Genomic DNA, 14,080 nt, shown 5'->3' with positions numbered 1-14,080 from the left:
TACCGGTACAGAGTCAATAGCAAGACTATATACAGGGTGTTACGGTACAGAGTCAATGTGGAGGCTATATACAGGGGGTACCAGTACAGAGTCAATGTGGAAGCTATAGACAGGGGGTACCGGTACAGAGTCAATGTGGAGGCTATAGACAGGGGGTACCGGTACAGAGTCAATGTGGAGGCTATAGACAGGGGGTACCGGTACAGAGTCAATGTGGAGGCTATAGACAGGGGTACCAGTACAGAGTCAATGTGGAGGCTATAGACAGGGGTACCAGTACAGAGTCAATGTGGAGGCTATAGACAGGGGTACCGGTACAGAGTCAATGTGGAGGCTATAGACAGGGGGTACCGGTACAGAGTCAATGTGGAGGCTATAGACAGGAGGTACCAGTACAGAGTCAATGTGGAAGCTATAGACAGGGGGTACCGGTACAGAGTCAATGTGGAGGCTATAGACAGGGGGTACCAGTACAGAGTCAATGTGGAGGCTATAGACAGGGGGTACCAGTACAGAGTCAATGTGGAGGCTATAGACAGGGGGTACCAGTACAGAGTCAATGTGGAAGCTATAGACAGGGGGTACCGGTACAGAGTCAATGTGGAGGCTATAAACAGGGGGTACCAGTACAGAGTCAATGTGGAGGCTATAGACAGGGGGTACCAGTACAGAGTCAATGTAGAGGCTATAGACAGGGGGTAGTGATTGGGTGCTAGGAATATGGGACCAGACACTAAACTTCTATATACTTTAATACACATATCAGTGATACTATAATTGGTAAATGGTTCACCTGATATGGATGAAAATACCCTCAAATTAAAGCTGACAGTCCTGCACTTTTGTCATTGTGTCATTTCAAATCCAAAGTGCTGGAGAACAGAGCCAAAAACCCCTCAAAAAATGTGTCACTGTTCCAATACTTTTGGAACTCACTGTATGTCCTGTCCCGTGTCAGAATGTCAGGGGGAATCTCTGCTAGCATAGCCACCGGCAGACTGCGAGCTGAGGGAATGGGCTCCAACGACCACGCCGTACCCTTCCTTGAGCAGGTCCAAAGTGCTGGAGTGCAGAGCCAAAACAACAAACAATGTGTCGCTGTCACAACAATTACAGAGGACTCCGTATATAGAGGCGCAGACTGTTGTTGGTCATGGACATTTGGTTAAAAGCAGTCCACATGGATGCTGGCCCATGTTGACTCCAATGCTTCCGACAGTTGTCAAGTTGGCTGGATGTCCTTTGGATGGTGGACCATTACTGATACACACTGAAAACTTCTGAGCAGCAGCGTTGCAGTTCTTCACACAACCGGTGTGCCTGGCACCTACTACCATACTACTACCAGCCCATTCACCCTCTGAATGGCACACATACACAATCCATGTCTCAATTGTCTCAAGGCTTAAAGCTGCAATATGTACCTTTTTGGGGCATCCCGACCAAATTCACATAGAAATGTGTGTTATAAATCTGTCATTCTCATTGGAAGCAAGTCTAAGAAGAAGTAGATATGTTCTATGTCCACTTTCTCTGCTTCCTGTTTGTAAGTCGCTCTGGATAAGAGCGTCTGCTAAATGACTTAAATGTAAATGTAAATGAGAAGTAATGGATTTTTTAAAACTTTTCAATCTGTGAAAATGTGTATAAACCCTGTAAGGATGATCATTTTGTGTTCTATATTGATAGATTGACCTGTCTTCTCCTGGTTTCTCCCAGGGAGCATCTGGGTTCCCCTGGTTATTGATTGATAGATTGACCTGTCCTCTCCTGGTTTCTCCCAGGGAGCATCTGTGTTCCCCTGGTTATTGATTGATAGATTGACCTGTCCTCTCCTGGTTTCTCCCAGGGAGCATCTGGGTTCCCCTGGTTATTGATTGATAGATTGACCTGTCCTCTCCTGGTTTCTCCCAGGGAGCATCTGGGGGTTCCCCTGGTTATTGATTGATAGATTGACCTGTCCTCTCCTGGTTTCTCCCAGGGAGCATCTGGGGTTCCCCTGGTTATTGATTGATAGATTGACCTGTCCTCTCCTGGTTTCTCCCAGGGAGCATCTGGGTTCCCCTGGTTATTGATTGATAGATTGACCCGTCCTCTCCTGGTTTCTCCCAGGGAGCATCTGGGTTCCCCTGGTTATTGATTGATAGATTGACCTGTCCTCTCCTGGTTTCTCCCAGGGAGCATCTGTCAGTTGGAGGGTTCCCCTGGTGGCTGAGATGCTTCATCATCAACTGTATCCTCTTCCTCCTCCTCTTCTTCCTCACAACCCCCGCCATCATCATCTCCACCATGGACAAGTTCAACGTCACCAAGCCTGTCGAGTACCTCAACGTGAGTCACCTTTGACCTCTCTTTCTGAAGCTCAGGAGGTTGAATGTCAGGGTCTGTCCCAAACAGCACCCTATTCCCTATGTAGTGCACCCTATTCCCTGTTTAGTGCATCTTATTCCCTAGTTAGTGCACCCTATTTAGTGCAGACTATTCCCTATTTAGTGCACCCTATTTAGTGAACCCTATTCCCTATTTAGTGCACCCTATTCCCTATTTAGTGCACCCTATTTAGTGCACCCTATTCCCTATTTAGTGCACCCTATTCCCTATTTAGTGCACCCTGTTCCCTATTAGGTGCACCCTATTCCCTATTTAGTGCACCCTATTCCCTATGTAGTGCACTATATAAGGAAATAAAGTGCCATTTGGGATGCAGATCAGTTTGACCCTTTTCACACGACTGAATCAAGCCTCCACCGGACTGGTTACACACCCACCATGCTGTAGCTGAGCTGGACAGGAGCCAGCAGAGTATGGTTTGGTTGATATGATAGTGGAAAAGGGGCATTAGTCTGTGTACTATAACTAACCTTAACTGTTAACCTTCATCTGCAATATTCCACCCCTCCATCCTCTACCTCTGTTCCTCTTCCTCTACCACTCTTCCTCATCCTCTCCTCCCTCTCTTCCTCTCCTTCCTCTCATCCTCTACCTCTCTTCCTCATCCTCTACCACTCTTCCTCATCCTCTATCACTCTTCCTCATTCTCTACCTCTCCTCCCTTTCTTCCTCTCCTTCTTCCCTTCCTCTCTTCCTCATCCTCTACCTCTCTTCCTCATCCTATACCACTCTTCCTCATCCTCTACCTCTCTTCCTCATCCTCTACCACTCTTCCTCTTCCTCTCCTTCTCCTTCCTCTCTTCCTCATCCTCTACCTCTCTTCCTCATCCTCTACCACTCTTCCTCATCCTCTACCTCTCTTCCTCATCCTCTACCACTCTTCCTCATCCTCTACCTCTCCTTCCTCTCTTCCTCATCCTCTACCTCTTCCTCATCCTCTACCACTCTTCCTCTACCTCTACCTCTCTTCCTCATCCTCTACCACTCATCCTCTACCTCTCCTTCCTCTCTTCCTCATCCTCTACCTCTTCCTCGTCCTCTACCACTCTTCCTCATCCTCTACCACTCTTCCTCTACCTCTACCTCTCTTCCTCATCCTCTACCACTCTTCCTCATCCTATACCACTCTTCCTCATCCTCTACCTCTTCCTCATCCTATACCACTCTTCCTCATCCTCTACCTCTCATTCCTCTCTTCCTCATCCTCTACCTCTTCCTCATCCTCTACCACTCTTCCTCATCCTCTACCACTCTTCCTCTACCTCTCTTCCTCATCCTATACCACTCTTTCTCATCCTCTACCACTCTTCCTTATCCTCTACCTCTCCTCCATTTCTTCCTTATCCTCTACCACTCTTCCTCATCCTCTACCGCTCTTCCTTATCCTCTACCACTCTTCCTCATCCTCTACCTCTCTTCCTTATCCTCTACCTCTCTTCCTCTCCTCTACCTCTCTTCCTCTACCTCTACCTCTCTTCCTCTACCTCTACCTCTCTTCCTCATCCTATACCACTCTTCCTCTCCTCTACCTCTCTTCCTCTCCTCTACCTCTCTTCCTCTCCTCTACCTCTCTTCCTCTCCTCTACCTCTCTTCCTCATCCTCTACCTCTCTTCCTCATCCTCTACCTCTCTTCCTCTCCTCTACCTCTCTTCCTCTCCTCTACCTCTCTTCCTCTCCTCTACCTCTCTTCCTCTCCTCTACCTCTCTTCCTCTACCTCTCTTCCTCAACCTCTACCTTTCTTCCTCAACCTCTACCTTTCTTCCTCATCCTCTACCTTTCTTCCTTATCCTCTACCTCTCCTCTTTTTCTTCCTTATCCTCTACCTCTCTTCCTCATCCTCTACCTCTCCTCCCTTTCTTCCTCACCCTCCCTCTTCCTCTCCTTCCTCTCTACCTCTCTTCCTCATCCTCCACCTCTCTCCCTCTCCTTCCTCTCCTCCCTCTCTTCTTCATCCTCCACCTCTCTCCCTCTCCTTCCCCTCCTCCATCTCTTCCTCTCCTCCTCCAGAACCCCATTGTGACCCAGTTCTTCCCCACCCTGCTGCTGTGGGCCTTCTCCGCCCTGCTACCCACCATCGTATACTACTCTGCCTTCTTCGAGGCCCACTGGACACGGTACCATTCTCTCTCACTCATACACACACGGGACACGGTACCATTCTCTCTCTCTCACACACACACGGGACACGGTACCATTCTCTCTCACTCACACACACGGGACACTGTACCATTCTCTCTCACTCATACACACACGGGACACGGTACCATTCTCTCTCTCTCACACACACACGGGACACGGTACCATTCTCTCTCACTCACACACACACGGGACACGGTACCATTCTCTCTCACTCACACACACTGGACATGGTACCATTCTCTCTCTCTCATACACACTGGACACGGTACCATTCTCTCTCTCTCACACACACACGGGACACGGTACCATTCTCTCTCACTCACACACACGGGACACTGTACCATTCTCTCTCTCTCACACACACGGGACACTGTACCATTCTCTCTCACTCACACACACACTGGACATGGTACCATTCTCTCTCTCTCACACACACGGGACACGGTACCATTCTCTCTCACTCATACACACACGGGACACGGTACCATTCTCTCTCTCTCACACACACACGGGACACGGTACCATTCTCTCTCACTCACACACACACGGGACACGGTACCATTCTCTCTCTCTCATACACACACTGGACACTGTACGACTCACACACGTTATGCTAGTCCATTGTATCGGATGATGACTCCCACTTCTGAGTTAACAGTGAATTATTTGGTGAGAGACCTGGCCGTGTGGTGCCAGGACAACAACCTCTCCCTCAACGTGATCAAGACAAAAGAGCTGATCGTGGACTACAGGAAAAGGAGGGCCGAAAACGCCCCCATTCACATCGACGGGGCTGTGGTGGAGCGGGTCGAGAGTTTCAAGTTCCTTGGTGTCGACATCACCAACAAACTATCAGGGTCCAAACACAACAAAGAAGTCATGAAGAGGGCCCGACAACGCCTCTTCCCCCTCAGGAGACTGAAAAGATTTGTCATGGGTCCTCAGATCCTCAAAAAGTTCTACAGCTGCACCATCGAGAGCATCCTGACTGGCTGCATCACCGCCTGGTATGGCAACTGCTAGGCAGTGCTACAGAGGGTAGTGTGTATGGCCCAGTACACCACTGGGGCCAAGCTTCCTGCCATCCAGGACCCATATACTAGACGGTGTCAGAGGAAGGCCCACCCAAGACATAGACTGTTCTCTCTGCTACCGTACGGGCAAGCGGTACCGGAGCGCCAAGTCTAGATCCAAAGGGCTCCTTAACAGCTTCTACCCACAAGCCATAAGACTGCTGAACAATTAATCAAATAGCCACCCGGACCATTTCATATTTACGAGATCCACAAACTCCTGAGCTGTTTTTGCTGTCTATTTGTTCTCCTCCCACCTCCTCCCACCTCCTCCCACCTCCTCCCACCGCTCTGGCAGAGCTGTCGCCAGCTGGAACGGTCGGCAGCAGCGTCCTCTAGGTCTGTGGGTTTGATGTTGCACTTCTGCCCCCCACCACCCCCCCCTAGGGCTGAAGTATAGCTGGCCATACAGGATCTTCTGCGGCGAGCACTCCTGAGACATTCTAATGACATGCCCAAGCCAGCGCCGCTGGTGCTAGGGGACCATGGCCTCCATACTCTATACTCTTACAGTTGGTGCTGGGGGACCATGGCCTCCATACTCTATACTCTTACAGTTGGTGCTAGGGGACCATGGCCTCCATTCTCTATACTCTTACAGTTGGTGCTGGGGGACCATGGCCTCCATACTCTATACTCTTACAGTTGGTGCTGGGGGACCATGGCCTCCATTCTCTATACTCTTACAGTTGGTGCTGGGGGACCATGGCCTCCATTCTCTATACTCTTACAGTTGGTGCTGGGGGACCATGGCCTCCATTCTCTATACTCTTACAGTTGGTGCTGGGGGACCATGGCCTCCATTCTCTATACTCTTACAGTTGGTGCTGGGGGACCATGGCCTCCATTCTCTATACTCTTACAGTTGGTGCTGGGGGACCATGGCCTCCATTCTCTATAGTCTTACAGTTGGTGCTGGGGGACCATGGCCTCCATTCTCTTACAGTTGGTGCTGGGTGACCATGGCCTCCATACTCTTACAGTTGGTTCTGGGGGACCATGGCCTCCATTCTCTTACAGTTGGTGCTGGGTGACCATGGCCTCCATACTCTTACAGTTGGTGCTGGGTGACCATGGCCTCCATACTCTTACAGTTGGTGCTAGGGGACCATGGCCTCCATTCTCTATACTCTTACAGTTGGTGCTGGGGGACCATGGCCTCCATTCTCTACTCTTACAGTTGGTGCTGGGGGACCATGGCCTCCATTCTCTATAGTCTTACAGTTGGTGCTGGGGACCATGGCCTCCATACTCTTACAGTTGGTGCTGGGTGACCATGGCCTCCATTCTCTTACAGTTGGTGCTGGGTGACCATGGCCTCCATACTCTTACAGTTGGTGCTGGGGGACCATGGCCTCCATACTCTTACAGTTGGTGCTTGGGGACCATGGCCTCCATTCTCTTACAGTTGGTGCTGGGTGACCATGGCCTCCATACTCTTACAGTTGGCGCTGGGGGACCATGGCCTCCATTCTCTTACAGTTGGTGCTGGGTGACCATGGCCTCCATACTCTTACAGTTGGTGCTGGGTGACCATGGCCTCCATAATCTTACAGTTGGTGCTGGGGGACCATGGCCTCCATTCTCTTACAGTTGGTGCTGGGTGACCATGGCCTCCATTCTCTATACTCTTACAGTTGGTGCTGGGTGACCAAGGCCTCCATTCTCTTACAGTTGGTGCTGGGTGACCATGGCCTCCATTCTCTTACAGTTGGTGCTGGGGGACCATGGCCACCATTCTCTTACAGTTGGTGCTGGGTGACCATGGCCTCCATTCTCTATACTCTTACAGTTGGTGCTGGGTGACCATGGCCTCCATACTTTTATAGTTGGTGCTGGGTGACCATGGCCTCCATACTCTTATAGTTGGTGTTGGGTGACCATGGCCTCCATACTCTTACAGTTGGTGCTTGATGACCATGGCCTCCATACTCTTATAGTTGGTGTTGGGTGACCATGGCCTCCATACTCTTATAGTTGGTGCTGGGGACCATGGCCTCCATACTCTTATAGTTGGTGTTGGGGGACCATGGCCTCCATGGTGCTGGGTGACCATGGCCTCCATACTCTTATAGTTGGTGCTGGGTGACCATGGCCTCCATTCTCTTACAGTTGGTGCTGATGACCATGGCCTCCATACTCTTATAGTTGGTGTTGGGTGACCATGGCCTCCATACTCTTATAGTTGGTGTTGGGGGACCATGGCCTCCATACTCTTATAGTTGGTGTTGGGTGACCATGGCCTCCATACTCTTATAGTTGGTGTTGGGTGACCATGGCCTCCATACTCTTATAGTTGGTGTTGGGTGACCATGGCCTCCATTCTCTATACTCTTACAGTTGGTGTTAGGTGACCATGGCCTCCATACTCTTATAGTTGGTGTTGGGTGACCATGGCCTCCATACTCTTACAGTTGGTGCTTGATGACCATGGCCTCCATACTCTTATAGTTGGTGTTGGGTGACCATGGCCTCCATACTCTTATAGTTGGTGTTGGGGGACCATGGCCTCCATACTCTTATAGTTGGTGTTGGGGACCATGGCCTCCATACTCTTATAGTTGGTGTTGGGTGACCATGGCCTCCATACTCTTATAGTTGGTGTTGGGTGACCATGGCCTCCATTCTCTTACAGTTGGTGCTTGATGACCATGGCCTCCATACTCTTATAGTTGGTGTTGGGTGACCATGGCCTCCATACTCTTATAGTTGGTGTTGGGGACCATGGCCTCCATACTCTTATAGTTGGTGTTGGGTGACCATGGCCTCCATACTCTTATAGTTGGTGTTGGGTGACCATGGCCTCCATACTCTTATAGTTTGTGCTTGATGACCATGGCCTCCATACTCTTATAGTTGGTGTTGGGTGACCATGGCCTCCATACTCTTATAGTTGGTGTTGGGTGACCATGGCCTCCATACTCTTACAGTTGGTGTTGGGTGACCATGGCCTCCATACTCTTACAGTTGGTGCTTGATGACCATGGCCTCCATACTCTTACAGTTGGTGCTTGATGACCATGGCCTCCATACTCTTATAGTTGGTGTTGGGTGACCATGGCCTCCATACTCTTATAGTTGGTGTTGGGTGACCATGGCCTCCATACTCTTACAGTTGGTGCTTGATGACCATGGCCTCCATACTCTTATAGTTGGTGTTGGGTGACCATGGCCTCCATACTCTTATAGTTGGTGTTGGGTGACCATGGCCTCCATACTCTTATAGTTGGTGTTGGGGACCATGGCCTCCATACTCTTACAGTTGGTGCTTGATGACCATGGCCTCCATACTCTTATAGTTGGTGTTGGGTGACCATGGCCTCCATACTCTTATAGTTGGTGTTGGGGGACCATGGCCTCCATACTCTTATAGTTGGTGTTGGGGGACCATGGCCTCCATACTCTTATAGTTGGTGTTGGGTGACCATGGCCTCCATACTCTTATAGTTGGTGTTGGGTGACCATGGCCTCCATTCTCTTACAGTTGGTGCTTGATGACCATGGCCTCCATACTCTTATAGTTGGTGTTGGGTGACCATGGCCTCCATACTCTTATAGTTGGTGTTGGGGACCATGGCCTCCATACTCTTATAGTTGGTGTTGGGTGACCATGGCCTCCATACTCTTATAGTTGGTGTTGGGTGACCATGGCCTCCATACTCTTATAGTTGGTGTTGGGTGACCATGGCCTCCATACTCTTATAGTTTGTGCTTGATGACCATGGCCTCCATACTCTTATAGTTGGTGTTGGGTGACCATGGCCTCCATACTCTTATAGTTGGTGTTGGGTGACCATGGCCTCCATACTCTTACAGTTGGTGTTGGGTGACCATGGCCTCCATACTCTTACAGTTGGTGCTTGATGACCATGGCCTCCATACTCTTACAGTTGGTGCTTGATGACCATGGCCTCCATACTCTTATAGTTGGTGTTGGGTGACCATGGCCTCCATACTCTTATAGTTGGTGTTGGGTGACCATGGCCTCCATACTCTTACAGTTGGTGCTTGATGACCATGGCCTCCATACTCTTATAGTTGGTGTTGGGTGACCATGGCCTCCATACTCTTATAGTTGGTGTTGGGTGACCATGGCCTCCATACTCTTATAGTTGGTGTTGGGTGACCATGGCCTCCATACTCTTACAGTTGGTGCTTGATGACCATGGCCTCCATACTCTTATAGTTGGTGTTGGGTGACCATGGCCTCCATACTCTTATAGTTGGTGTTGGGGGACCATGGCCTCCATACTCTTATAGTTGGTGTTGGGTGACCATGGCCTCCATACTCTTATAGTTGGTGCTTGATGACCATGGCCTCCATACTCTTATAGTTGGTGTTGGGTGACCATGGCCTCCATACTCTTATAGTTGGTGTTGGGTGACCATGGCCTCCATACTCTTACAGTTGGTCTTACCAAGTATTTCTCTATGGGTCACACGGTCGCACCAGGTGAATCCCAGTATGCACTGCAGGTAACTTATGTGGAATCACTCAAGCTGTTTGTTGTGTCGACTGTAAGTGACCCAGGCTTCACGGCTGTAAAGCGACCCAGGCGTCACGGCTGTAAAGTGGCCCAGGCTTCACGGCTGTAAAGCGACCCAGGCGTCACGGCTGTAAAGTGGCCCAGGCTTCACGGCTGTAAAGCGACCCAGGCGTCACGGCTGTAAAGCGACCCAGGCTTCACGGCTGTAAAGCGACCCAGGCTTCACGGCTGTAAAGCGACCCAGGCTTCACGGCTGTAAAGCGACCCAGGCTTCACGGCTGTAAAGCGGCCCAGGCTTCACGGCTGTAAAGTGGCCCAGGCTTCACGGCTGTAAAGTGGCCCAGGCTTCACGGCTGTAAAGTGACCTCTAGGCTTCACGGCTGTAAAGTGGCCCAGGCTTCACGGCTGTAAAGTGGCCCAGGCTTCACGGCTGTAAAGTGGCCCAGGCTTCACGGCTGTAAAGTGGCCCAGGCTTCACGGCTGTAAAGTGGCCCAGGCTTCACGGCTGTAAAGTGGCCCAGGCGTCACGGCTGTAAAGCGACCCAGGCTTCACGGCTGTAAAGCGACCTCTAGGCTTCACGGCTGTAAAGTGACCTCTAGGCGTCACGGCTGTAAAGTGGCCCAGGCTTCACGGCTGTAAAGTGACCTCTAGGCTTCACGGCTGTAAAGTGACCTCTAGGCTTCACGGCTGTAAAGTGGCCCAGGCTTCACGGCTGTAAAGTGGCCCAGGCTTCACGGCTGTAAAGTGACCTCTAGGCTTCACGGCTGTAAAGTGGCCCAGGCTTCACGGCTGTAAAGTGGCCCAGGCTTCACGGCTGTAAAGTGACCTCTAGGCTTCACGGCTGTAAAGTGACCTCTAGGCTTCACGGCTGTAAAGTGGCCCAGGCGTCACGGCTGTAAAGTGGCCCAGGCGTCACGGCTGTAAAGTGGCCCAGGCGTCACGGCTGTAAACCAGAGTGGTGAAGCCAATGGCTTTATAGACGGCGACTTTGTTGTGGAGGCGGATATCCCTGTTTTTGGAAGACCCCGTGTCTGAGTTTCCAGAAGGCAGCTGATGATTGCTTGATCCTGTTTTGAGTTTCGAGGTCGATGCTGCGATCCTCCGAGAGGATGCTACCCAGATGTTTGAATGACGAGACTATTGCCAGTGAACCACCAGGTGCTTTTACACCTGCATTGTTTGCTGTTTGGGGTTTTAGGCTGGGTTTCTGTACAGCACTTTGAGATATCAGCTGATGTAAGAAGGGCTTTATAAATAAATTTGATTTGATTTGATTTGAATGGTGAAGACAAGCACTGGTGGGTGGAGGGCTGGATCTCCATTGGAAGACCACCTCTGTCTTAGTGGTGTTGATTGACAGTCCCATCCTGCTAAAGACCCTCACAGAAGCTACAAGGACGGACTGAAGGTCTTCCGGAGTGTGGGCCACGAGCACTGTCATCAACATACTGCAGCTCAAGAACCCGCTCCGTCAAAACCTTGGTGGTTGCTTGGAGCCTCCTGATGTTGAATAGGTTTCCATCCAGCCTGAAGTCCACCACAACACTGCTGCTGTCCTCAAACTCCTTGTGGAGAAACTGGGTCACACAAAGGAGGAAGATCAAATTTGATTTGTCACATACACATGGTTAACAGATGTTAATGCGAGTGTAGCGAGATGTTTGTGCTTCACATCGATGCTTACTTCAAAAGACTCTTGCCCTCCTATGGCCAACCGAGCCATCATCCCATCATGGAACTGGCAAAGGATGTTGACACATTTGCTGGACAGACAAATTTGAGTAGAATACCCCATAGCATTTCCCTGCTCACAGTGTGGAAGGCCATCAAAAGGTCCTGATGTTTTTCAGAAGTAACCTCCCTTCTTCAGTAGCTCTGCTCAGGATGCTGTCAACAGTAACCTCCCTTCTTCAGTAGCTCTGCTCAGGATGCTGTCACCAGTAACCTCCCTTCTTCAGTAGCTCTGCTCAGGATGCTGTCAACAGTAACCTCCCTTCTTCAGTAGCTCTGCTCAGGATGCTGTCACCAGTAACCTCCCTTCTTCAGTAGCTCTGCTCAGAATGCTGTCAGCAGTAACCTCCCTTCTTCAGTAGCTCTGCTCAGGATGCTGTCAGCAGTAACCTCCCTTCTTCAGTAGCTCTGCTCAGGATGCTGTCAGCAGTAACCTCCCTTCTTCAGTAGCTCTGCCGTGATGCTGGTAGCAGTAAACTCCCTTCTTCAGTAGCTCTGCCCGGATGCTGTCAGCGCCACAAGCCTAGTTGTTCTTGAGGGAACGGATAGCTGATAACACCTCTTGGAAGGTTGGCGAATGGTTGAGGTCTTGAATGGGTGGACGGAGAGGCAGTTCTTTCAGGATGGAGTGGTCTGTAGGAGGGAGCTGATTGAGTAGTGCTTCATAGTGGTCACCTCATCAGGATCTGGGTTTGGTGGGTCAGCCCACCTCATCAGGATCTGGGTTTGGTGGGTCAGCCCACCTCATCAGGATCTGGGTTTGGTGGGTCAGCCCACCTCATCGGGATCTGGGTTTGGTGGGTCAGCCCACCTCATCTGGATCTGGGTTTGGTGGGTCAGCCCACCTCATCGGGATCTGGGTTTGGTGGGTCAGCCCACCTCGTCGGGATCTGGGTTTGGTGGGTCAGCCCACCTCGTCGGGATCTGGGTTTGGTGGATCAGCTCACCTCGTCGGGATCTGGGTTTGGTGGGTCAGCCCACCTCGTCGGGATCTGGGTTTGGTGGGTCAGCCCACCTCGTCGGGATCTGGGTTTGGTGGATCAGCTCACCTCGTCCGGATCTGGGTTTGGTGGGTCAGCCCACCTCGTCGGGATCTGGGTTTGGTGGGTCAGCCCACCTCGTCGGGATCTGGGTTTGGTGGGTCAGCCCACCTCATCTGGATCTGGGTTTGGTGGGTCAGCCCACCTCGTCGGGATCTGGGTTTGGTGGGTCAGCCCACCTCGTCGGGATCTGGGTTTGGTGGGTCAGCCCACCTCGTCGGGATCTGGGTTTGGTGGGTCAGCCCACCTCGTCGGGATCTGGGTTTGGTGGGTCAGCCCACCTCGTCGGGATCTGGGTTTGGTGGCTCAAGAGAGTCAAACCATCAGCTGTTTTCAGGGGAGTGATGGAGTGATTTCTAGGGCCATAGATGGCTTTCGCTCAGTTTGTAGAAATTGTGCATTTTTTCGTCATTTTGATTTCCTGTGCCTTATTCGTCCACCATTCGTTCTGCAGAGCATGCAAAATTGTTTGCATTTTCTTGCATGATGCACGCCATTGCTGGCGGAGGGTAGCAGATGTGGAGCACTGAGCAGAGCACTGAGCTGATAGATGCCTTCTTCTGGGTCCATGGGATCCTCTGAGCTGATAGATGCCCACTTCTGGGTCCATGGGATCCTCTGAGCTGATAGATGCCCACTTCTGGGTCCATGGAATCCTCTGAGCTGATAGATGCCCACTTCTGGGTCCATGGAATCCGCTGAGCTGATAGATGCCCACTTCTGGGTCCATGGGATCCTCTGAGCTGATAGATGCCCACTTCTGGGTCCATGGAATCCTCTGAGCTCAGAAGAGGCTCATTCTCCCTCAGCCTTTCAGCGAGAGAGAGACGAAACTCATCCCTTACTGCAGCTTTCTCAGGCAGGGTACAGTGCAGGCAGCTCTTACTGGACTTCTGCGGGGAGGGAACATATTCTCACCTGGAATTTAGCCAGCATTCCTCCGGTTTCCGGTTTGATGACTTCACCGAGGTCGGAAGAGGATACCGGCCGGCGCAAAGGAAGTTATTTAAAGTGATGCTTGAGGGTGCATTCCTCCTGGGAGGGGGGGAAACCCAGGAGGACCAGTATCTTCCACAGCTGCAGGAGGCTGCCGGACCAGTGGATCAGTGATGCTTGAGGGTGCATTCCTCCTGGGAGGGGGGGAAACCCAGGAGGACCAGTATCTTCCACAGCTGCAGGAGGCTGCCGGACCAGTGGATCAGTGGATGTTTATATA

General features: G+C 51.1%; 1 protein-coding gene across 6 annotated transcripts in view; it reads left to right on the top strand.

Moving 5' to 3' along the window:
- The window catches only part of LOC127915300 (CSC1-like protein 2), a 174,249-nt gene that overhangs the window by 73,007 nt on the left and 87,162 nt on the right, over positions 1-14,080 (top strand). For all 6 annotated transcript variants that reach the window (XM_052495196.1, XM_052495180.1, XM_052495195.1 and 3 more), the window contains 2 exons: positions 2,178-2,331; positions 4,401-4,507. In XM_052495196.1, the coding sequence (XP_052351156.1) occupies positions 2,178-2,331; positions 4,401-4,507 (261 nt within the window). The remainder of the gene's footprint in view (positions 1-2,177; positions 2,332-4,400; positions 4,508-14,080) is intronic.

This window comes from Oncorhynchus keta, chromosome 3, assembly GCF_023373465.1.
Source record: "Oncorhynchus keta strain PuntledgeMale-10-30-2019 chromosome 3, Oket_V2, whole genome shotgun sequence".
Classification (NCBI taxonomy): Eukaryota; Metazoa; Chordata; class Actinopteri; order Salmoniformes; family Salmonidae; genus Oncorhynchus; species Oncorhynchus keta.
Note: the sequence above shows the minus strand (reverse complement) of the source record. Positions and strands in the feature narration are given on the sequence as shown.